The sequence below is a fragment of the Solanum tuberosum genome, unplaced genomic scaffold (assembly GCF_000226075.1).
Source record: "Solanum tuberosum cultivar DM 1-3 516 R44 unplaced genomic scaffold, SolTub_3.0 scf00008, whole genome shotgun sequence".
Lineage (NCBI taxonomy): Eukaryota > Viridiplantae > Streptophyta > Magnoliopsida > Solanales > Solanaceae > Solanum > Solanum tuberosum.
The window spans coordinates 1393322-1403467 of record NW_006238934.1 but is presented as its reverse complement, the minus strand read 5'-3'; the positions used below and the strand labels follow the sequence as shown (position 1 = coordinate 1403467).

Sequence of the window (10146 nt, the reverse complement as noted above, 5' to 3'; positions counted from 1 at the left end):
GTCTTTACCACTGTAAAGCCTGATAATAAAACAGATGAAGAGTCGAATCTGTTGCACATGCAGGTTTGTGGATTCATTAGGCAATGGGTTGACGATAATGTGTTGAACCATATTTCTGGGGAGACGCATGCTCGAACCCTATGGGAGCATCTTGAAAGTTTGTATGCTAAAAAAATTGGCAACAATAAAATCTTTTTAATAAAGCAGATGTTGAGTTTAAAGTATCATGCTGGTTCTCTGATGACAAACCATCTGAATAATTTTCAGGGATCATGAACCAGTTATCTGCTATGGACATCAAATTTGATCAAGAAATTCAAGGCTTGCTTCTACTTGGTTCCCTACTAGACTCTTGGGAAACATTTAGAACTTCATTGTCAAACTCTGCTCCGGATGGTGTGATCTCAATGAATTTTGCCAAGAGTAGTGTCTTGAACGAAGAGATGAGAAGAAAATCTCAAGGTTCTTCTTCGTCGGATGTCCTGATAACTGACTCCAGAGGGAGAAACAAAACTCGTGGTTCTCAGAATAGAGAACAAAATAGGAGCAAATCCAGAGGCAGACTTAAGGATATTGAGTGTTATCATTGTGGCATGAAAGGGCAAACAATGAAGTTCTGCTGGAAGTTGAAGAGGGAAAACAAAACCAAAGAAGAAACTAAAAAAGAAGGCAATGAAAATTGCCTAGCCACCGTCACCACCGCAGATCTTGTTACCGTACTTGATGTAGATATGATAAATATTGCTTATGATGAGCCAAGCTGGGTTGTGGAAATGGGTGCCGCATCTCACGTGACTTCAAGGAAGAATTTTTTCTCTTGCTATACTCCTGGTGATTTTGGAACCTTGAGTATGGGTAATGAGACTGTTTCTACGGTGGTTGGTATTGGTACAGTTTGTTTGGAAATTAGTGTTGGAACTAAACTAGTTTTGAACAATATGAAACATGCACCTGATTTCTGTTGGTGTTTTAGATGATGAAGGATATGTTAGTACCAACGGTGATGGAAAATGAAAACTCATTAAGGATTCCTTAGTTGTGGCTTGTGGTAAAAAACGTCGTGGTCTATACTGGACTACGACCTCTGCTTATATTGATATGGTGAATGCGGTTGAGAGCGATAACTCGTCAACGTTATGACACAAGAGGCTTAGCCACATTAGCGAGAAAAGGATTTAATGTTCTAGCCAAGAAAAAATTATTGTCAAATTTCAAAAGTGCTAAATTAGAAAAGTGTGAGCACTACTTGGCTGGTAAACAAAATAGAGTTTCCTTTAAGTCCTACCCTCCTTCGAGAAAGACAAAGTTGCTTGAGTTGGTGCACTCTGATTTATGTGGTCCAATGAAGACAATGACATTGGGTGGTGCACTCTACTTTGTCACTTTTATTGACTACTGCTCGAGAAAAAATTGAGTCTATGTCCTGGAGACTAAAGACTAAGTGTTAGGTGTCTTCAAGCAGTTTCAAGCTTCAGCTGAAAGAGAAACTGGAAAGAAACTGAAATGTATTCGTACTGATAATGGTGGTGAATATTGTGGACCATTTGACGAATACTGCAAGCGTCAAGGTATTAGACACCAGAAGACTCTTCCTAAGACTCCTCAGCTTAATGGTTTGGCTGAGAGAATGAACATGTACTTGATGGAAAGAGTTAGATGCTTGCTTTCTGAAGCAAAGTTGCCGAACTCATTTTGGGGTGAGGCTTTATTGACCGCTACACATGTTATTAATCTATCTTCTGTTGTTGCTTTGCAAAGTGATGCACCAAATAGTGTTTGGTATGGAAATGATGTTTCCTATGACCATTTGAGAGTATATGATTGCAAAGATTTTGTACATGTGCCGAAAGATGAGAGGTCAAAGGTAGATGCCAAGACAAGGCAATGCATCTTCATTGGATATGGCCTTGATGAATTTGGTTATAGGCTATATGATCCAATTGAGAAGAAACTCGTGAGAAGCGGTGATATTATTTTCATGAAGATTCAAACAATTGAAGATATTGACAAAGCGGAGAAGCTAGAATCTTCAAGTTTTGATGGCACAGTTCATCTAGATGAAGTTCCTCACACAAGTATGCATGATGTTGTTGGGATTGATGATCATGGTGACACCCATAATCATGTAACGAATTAACATGTTGATGTTGTTATTGATAATCCTCATGCTCATGAAGTTGTGGACAAATTAAATATTCCGCTTAGGAGGTCCACAAGACAACGGGTTCCTTTCTCTCGTTATTCACCCAATAAGTATGTGTTACTCACTGACGAAGGAGAACCTGAATGTTATGAGGAGGCCATGGAAGATGAGCACAAGGATTAATGGATTGAAGCCATGCAAGATGAGATTAAGTCTCTGCATGAGAACCACACTTATGAGTTGGTAAAATTTTTCGAGGGCATGAGAGCTTTGAAGAACAAGTGGGCGTTAAAAGTTAAAGTTGAAGAACACAACTTGAAGCCCAGGTACAAAGCTAAATTGGTTGTTAAGGGATTTGGTCAAATGAAGGGTATTGACTTTGACGAAATATTTTCTCCTGTTGTGAAAATGTCCTCGATTCGTACAGTTCTAGGTTTGGCTGCTAGTCTTAATTTAAAGATTGGGCAGATGGATGTGAAGACGACTTTCCTTCACGATGACCTAGAATAAGAGATTTATATGGAACAACCTGAGGGTTTCAAAGTAGAAGGTAAATAAGTGTGCAAACTCAGAAATAGTCTTTATGGTCTAAAACAAGCTCCTAGACAGTGGTACAAGAAGTTTGAATTTGTTATGGGGGAGCAAGGCTATAAGAAGACTTCATCAAATCATTGTGTATTTGTAGACAAATTTTCTGACAATAATCTCTTGTTGTATGTGGATGATATGTTGATTATGGGAAATAATACTTCCAAGATTGACTAGTTGAAGAAAGAGTTGCGTAAGTCTTTTGCTATGAAAGACTTAGGTCATGCCAAATAAATTTTGGGCATGAGAATTACTCGTCTCAGAGATGAAAGGAAAATTTATTTGTCCCAGAAGAAGTACATTGTACGTGTACTAGAGCGCTTCATTATGAAGAATGCTAAGCCTGTTAGTACACCTCTTGCTGGTCATATGAAGTTGAGCAAGAAGATGTGTCCTACAGTTAGGGAGGAAAAAGAGAGCATGGCCAAAGTTCCATATTCCTCCGTCCTCAAAAGTCTAATGTATGCAATGGTATGCACTAGACCTGATATTGCTCACTCAGTTGGTGTTGTCAGCATATTTCTCGACAATCCAGGATAAAGAACATTGGGAAGCTGTGAAGTGGATACTCAGGTATCTTAGAGGAAGCTCAGATGAATGCTTGTATTTCGGAGCATCAGATCCAATCTTGAAGGGCTATACAGATGCTGATATGGCAGGTGACCTTGATAACAGGAAATCCACTACTGGATATTTGTTTACTTTTTCAGGGAGAGCTATATCATGGCAGTTGAAGTTGCAGAAGTGTGTTGCACTATCTACAACTGAAGCTGAGTATATTGCGGCTACTGAAGCTGGCAATGAGATGATATGACTAAAGCGATTTCTTCAAGAGCTTGGTTTGCATCAGATGGAGTATATTGTCTATTGTGACAACCAGAGTGCAATAGACTTGAGCAAGAACATCATGTACCATGCAAGGACAAAACACATCGACGTCATATATCATTGGATTCGTGAGCAAGTGGAGAGTGAATCACTTCATGTTAAAAAGATTCACATAAGTGAAAATCCTGCGGATATGTTGACTAAGGTGATACCGAAAGACAAGTTCGAATTATGCAAAGAACTTGTGGGTATGAGCTCTCTCTAAAGAAATTGAAGATACGTCCTTTTGGTAAATGGGACTGGAGGGGGAGATTTGTGGAGTCCATCCCATATTTTTTGGTCAACTTTTGCTACTCAATTGCTACAAGTAATTGTTAAAAAGGAATAGTGATAAGAGCTGAAAATAAAAGATTTGGCAGTTGGCAAATTAGTAAGATTTGCAACCCTTTGGACTTTGCTACATTTGCTATGTCATTAGTGACATAAGCATGGTTTTCTCCTTCTATAAATAGAGCATTCTTGCTCATTTGTAGAACACACCAAGTTAGAGAGAAAAAACCATTTTGAGAGCAAAGTGAGGTATTCCATAGACTATATAAGAAAAATAGTCTGTAAAAAAAATAGAATGTGAGCGATATTTTAGTAAGGTGAAACCAAAAGAGTGTTATTCCTTTTGAGTGTGTAGTAGTCACTTTGAGTATTGTATTTGTGACTACACGGTGTAAAATTCCTTACTATAGTGATATCAGTTGCTTCTCTTGGCCTGTGATTTTTTCCTTATTTAGAAGGGTTACCACGTAAAATTCTTGGTATCATTATTTTTCTCATTTTATTTCCATTATTTTGACCATATATATTTTTATGTTAGTCCGCGTTTTCCCAACAAATATATCAATTGAAAGTCAACTAAGCAACTAGTTGTAGATAGGGGTGTTCACGGGTTGGTTTGAGTTGGTTATTGGTCAAAATCAAAACCAAACCAACTTAATCGGTTTTAAAATTATCAAAACGAAACCAAACCAAATATAATATAATATACATTTATCGGTTTGGTTGTTTTTGGTTTTGGTTTGGTTTGGTTTGGTTTTTCGGTTACTAACCATACATAAAAATAAAAGAAACAATTCATTCAAAACGTGAAAAAAGTGACAACAATCCATTCGAAGAAAAAATAGTTAAAATGATTGGCATTACAGAACTTTGGATCATTAAATTTACTGAATAAAACTTCAAAACTCACTATTTAGGCATAGAAGGAAGAGACAATGACATTTTCAGTCCCACAATGAATTTCCATAGACACTCATATACATGAAACCAATAAGAAAAAATGTTCTCACCTTCGACATTTTTTCTTTCATAAGTAAATTATAAATAAATTTTGATGAAACATATATAAAATCTTTAAAATTGTTTATGAATATAATATATTATGTATGTATTATAATAAAATTTATCTATATAACTTGTTGGTTCGGTTCGGTTATTTCTTCGATTTTTTTCGAACAAAACCATAACCAAACCAATGACTATCGGTTCTTAACAATCTAAAACCAAACCAAACCAAAACCCAAATTAAATCGGTTCATTTAATCGGTTTGGTTTGATTTTTTTTATTTGGATCGGTTTTTATCCAAACCATGAACACCCGTAGACATTAAAATTTTGTGGACTTTACATTCAATTTGAATTGGGACTCTACAAAGTGTGTTCAATTTCAATTAGGATTCTTAGAGTCTACTTAATATTAAACCCTAGTTATTTTAGAAAAAGAAAAGAAAATAAAGGGAGGGAGAAACTACCTGTGCAGAGCGTCGTGGAACCAAGCTAATTCGCGTCAAGGTAAGAGGCTTAACTCTATGCCCATAAAAAATAAATTCTAGTGTATTATAGTGATGAAAATTAGATGAACATGAATTGTGATAGGAGTGCCGACAATTCTGACAACCATCATTAATTGGATAAGAATGAATTAGATGATTAGAGGGTATATAATTAATGAATTGATAATTCTGAAATTTTAATTCTCCAGCGATTAACATAGGTTTTGCTTGCAACTTTGATAATTATCACATTATGATTTCTTAAAATTTTAATGAATTGAACTTGCCCTTAGCTTCATGATATGTATTGCTTATCTTTTCTTTTATCTTGCCTGCTGACAGATGAGAGTGAAAAAACAGAAGCGGCATAGGAGAGCTGTAACGTTTTACAAAGCTTGTTTTGGGTTTAGAGAGCCGTTTAAAATCTTCTGTGATGGAACATTTGTGAATTATGTTGTTGGTAATCACATAACACCTGATACTGCATTGGAAAATATTCTTGGCGCCACAGTTAAACTTTTTGTAACCAGGTTTATTTCAACAGCTCCATTTGTCTCTTTGATCTAACTTTGTTTGCACACAAGCTAAATATGTTTTGATTTTAAACTGTTTGGTCACTTCCTGTCTCCTCTTTGCTTGCAGATGCGTTCTTGCGGAGTTGAAGAGCCTTGGTAAATCCGAAGCACTGAATGCAGCTAAAAACCTTTGTACTGCACGGTTAGCGATTTATTCTCTTCTTCTTGCTGGCTCTCTCAAGAGCAGGATGCTTGTTGCTTCAGTTCTCAGGATATTCTTTTGAGTTATGCCACATCTTACTCTATTGCAGATGCGGCCATGAGAGGCGGAAAAGTGCTGAAGATTGCATAACTGAAGTTATTGGGGAGAACAATTCTGAACACTTTTTTGTTGCTACTCAAGATGCTGATTTGCGAAGAAGTCTTCAAAAGGTATTTGGACTCGATTTATAATGTCCTATCAGGGGCGTATCTAGAGGGGGTGTCGTGGGTTCACGTGAACCCATGCTCCCCTCTCTAGATAATATATAGTAGTGTTATATTTTTTTATAAAATATTTAAAAATAGATGTGTGAACCCACGTTCAAAGTATCATATAATTATACGAAGATGATTGGGTGCACCCCTCTAAGTGAGAATAGAAATTTAAATCTCATATCTGTCTTGTTTTTTACTAACACCTCTCTAAGTGGTTATTGGTTACACTTTTGGCGTTTCAACTAATTATTCTTTTGTTTTTTTCCTTTAATCTTTCAAAAATTTCAAGTGTGTTACATTAAAAATTCCTAAAAAAAATTAACACTGTAAATTTTTTATATAATTAAATCAAATGTGTATATGAAAATTTAAAACTAGTAGCATTATATGTTTTGGACCTATAATTTTTAAAATTTAATGGTTCATATTAAAAACCTAAAAGTCAAACCGATCAAATTTATATTTAAGATACATTTTTTTGTAATTGTGCACCCATCTTACGGAAATCCTGAATACGCCTCTGTGTCCTATATATATATATATATATATATATATATATATATTGTAATATCAGTCATATCACTTACTAAAACATGTGAACTGGAAAAATCCCATATTATGGTTCACTAGTTGACCTTAGCATGTGGGACTAAGATGATAAAACTGTAAAATATTTCTGTCTCCTTCTGGGGGTAAGATTAACAGTTCCACACTGTTTGGCAATTTGAATGGTATTTTATGTACTCGCGAGGGATTGACCAGAATCTATTTTGTATCTCTAACTCTTATAGCTTGTTTGGACAAGCTTCTCGGGAGTCAAAATTGCTGATTTTTTTCCTAGGTGCGTATTTTAGTGGGTTGAGGTGTTTTACCATACTTCTAGGGAAAAAAATTAAGTGCTTTTAAGTAGCAGTAGAAGCTGAAAACAGTAGCTTTAATTTTTCCCAAAAGCACTTCTGAAACCACAGCCAAGCATAAATTGCTGTTCTAATAAGTTCTTTTCAATTTGATTAACTAAAGCACAAACTGCTTACTTTTTCGAAAAGCACTTATCAAAATAAGGATATTTCGTCAAACAAAACAGGTGTTACTTTAAAATGGACCTGAAAGGCCTCCAACATTTAGGAGAATAATTTATTATGTATATGCCAACTGCCTTTTCTCCTGTTTTTTCTGACCTTTTCGTGAACCGGGTAGATACCTGGTGTACCCGTAATTTTTGCTGTGAGGAATGCATTATTTCTCGAACAACCTTCATCATTTCAACGTCAGTTTGCCAAATCTTCTGAAGAAGAACGTCTTCATATGACTGACCTGGAGTACAATATGCTTAGACAAATGAAAAAGAGGAGATTGTCCGATGACAAACAAGGGGATTCTTCCGTTGCATCAGAGGAAAAGATAATTGATGTTTCACAGGCTCAGATTATCAATACAAATGTTAAGAGGAATGGAAGTGATGTCAAGGATAAAGTTCGCTTCAAGAGAAAGAAAGCTAAGGTTAGGGTTCATAATATATTCTTATTTTCCCTTACACAACTACAAATTTAACTTGTTGCTTCTCTCTTTCTATTAAAATACTGTTGTTTAGGAACAAATTCTCCACTTTCATGTGAAACATTACACGTTAAAATAGGTAAACAAACATTTTATTAAAGCAGAATACATTAAGTTAGTGACAGGTAAATGTAGAAAGACATGGGATACAAAACTCATCCCTGCTTTTGCTGGTTTGTGACATGAACTTTTGAGAAACCATAATGATTTTAATAAAAAGAGGTTTTCTGGAACTTCTGTGTGTGTCATTTCATGAATGATTGTTAGGACTCCGAAAGTTTCTTGATTCATAAAGAATGATTTTTCTTCATCTAGATTGATAAATATCTTTTTATTTTAGCTTGTGTGCAAATTGTGATTCTTAAGCTCTGAACCAAAGGCTTTTTCTTCATCTAGTTGCTGTGTGCATATCCCTCTATTAACTTTGAGTTGAAAAAGATTGAGTGACGGAGATGAATATATTATGTTGTAAGTGAATTGTTTGGCCTGTTGTTCCTCTAAATTGATCAAGTCGGACCATATTTACTTATATAATATATGTTTCATGGATGTTATTGCCATAATACATGTTTAGCTGAACTCGTTCCTGAATGACTCTATGGTTTATGCCTTCCCTTCTACAGGGTCCAAATCCACTCTCAGTACTCAAGAAGAAAAAGAAGTCTGCGGATACAAATGAGAAGAAGGTAAATACAGATGAGGGAACTGTGAAAAGGAAGAGGAAAAGGAAGAGAAGGAAGACGTCACACAAAGATGTTGTTGAAGGCATCCACCAGTAAATCTTTTTCCCGACTGAAATGCTGATGCTGATGCTGCATCGTAATGAGATAATTTTCTCTAGAGCACCATATAACTGAAGACATATGAGTTATTTCGCGAAAGCGCCAAAATACAATGTAGAAATTGCTAATTGCTTTAGAGTTTACATGATCTACTGTTTTTCTCTTAGAACTTAACTTCCAAGAATTGACAATGGTTGATTTTAAATGCATCAAGAGTTTCTTTATTCTCAACTAAACACATTGCTTGTGTTGGTCTACACTGGTATATTTATTCGGCAACTCTGCCCACCAAAGCTGAGGCAACAGTTAGAAAATCACTAGTGTTCGTTGCCATCTACTGCTTTTTATCTTATGACTTCCAAAAATTGACTACGGTTGATTAATTACTTGGGAGTGTTGTTTCTTCAACTAAATCCATTTCTTGTGTTGGTCTACATATGATATTTACGAGTTTGTTCCCACCAGCACATGTACCAGACAACTCTGCCCACCGAAGCTTAGGCAAATGAGAGTATATAACCGTGTGTTGTTACCACTCAGTGAGATCTAAGAATTGTCACTTTTGCAGGAGGAATTTTGATCAATGGATAACTATCAAGCATAGTACAATTTTCCAGGGAAACACTATGTTTATCAAAGGAAGTGTCTACTTGAGAGGCAACAAATATTATCAGGAGAATAAAGGGTGTATTGCAATTGTGATCAATTTTGGATTTTGTATGACTTTTTGCCCTTATAATAACAGTGATGAAAGTTGAAACATGATATTTAGTTGGAATTACATTACTGTTTTACCTTTGTATACTTCTAAAGCAAAAACACGATTTTTTTTACCAAAGTAAGCTATTATAAAAATCAATTTACCAAAATAATACTTTTTTGAAATTTTACAAAACTAGTATAAACGTAGTTCAAAGTAAAGTTTTAGGTTATATTTTATTCAAAAAAAATTGAATAAAAAAAACAAAAATCTGACAGTAAACAGACATAAAACGTTATTGTCAGTAACGTTTTATAATTCGTTACTCTGAAGCACGTTTTATAGCTAAAGCGTGACTCATAGTAACGTTTCTCAATGGTGAAAATTGAAATCCAATCTTGTACATCTCTCATTCATTATTCAAATTTTCACTATTAAAATGGATAGATATATTTTGTACATACCTTCATTTGAAATATATATGATTTTCTCTTTTCTTTCTCTTTTCACATAGACAATACTTTTTTGGGAAAAGGGTTTGATATACCCCTCAACTTTATTATTTAGAGCTGATATATCCCTCATTATGAAAGTAGCTCATATATGCCCCTCTTGCTATACAAATGGCTCACATATACCCTTTTCCTCTAACGGAAGTGAAAAAATTAATTTTAATTTCATATTTTAATTATTATTTTTAAAAAATATATATAATCCCATATGGGTATATTTA

The 10146-nt window shown here is 35.0% G+C and overlaps 1 protein-coding gene across 1 annotated transcript; it reads left to right on the top strand.

The window, feature by feature from the left end:
- The first annotated feature begins 3581 nt into the window (after positions 1-3581).
- On the top strand, positions 3582-8721 carry LOC102599318 (rRNA-processing protein UTP23 homolog). The gene is made up of 6 exons (XM_015310422.1): positions 3582-3764; positions 5725-5912; positions 6025-6099; positions 6209-6329; positions 7572-7874; positions 8555-8721. Exons 1-6 carry the CDS (start codon positions 3582-3584, stop codon positions 8708-8710), a joined length of 1026 nt encoding a protein of 341 aa, XP_015165908.1. The 3' UTR covers positions 8711-8721.
- The last annotated feature ends 1425 nt before the right edge of the window (positions 8722-10146 follow it).

Coding starts and splice junctions, on each gene's coding strand:
- LOC102599318 (XM_015310422.1), top strand. CDS start 3,582: ATGGAGTATATTGTCTATTGTGACAACCAGAGTGCAATAGACTTGAGC. Junction 6,100..6,208: donor AAAAACCTTTGTACTGCACG/GTTAGCGATTTA, acceptor ACTCTATTGCAG/ATGCGGCCATGAGAGGCGGA. Junction 7,875..8,554: donor TCAAGAGAAAGAAAGCTAAG/GTTAGGGTTCAT, acceptor TCCCTTCTACAG/GGTCCAAATCCACTCTCAGT.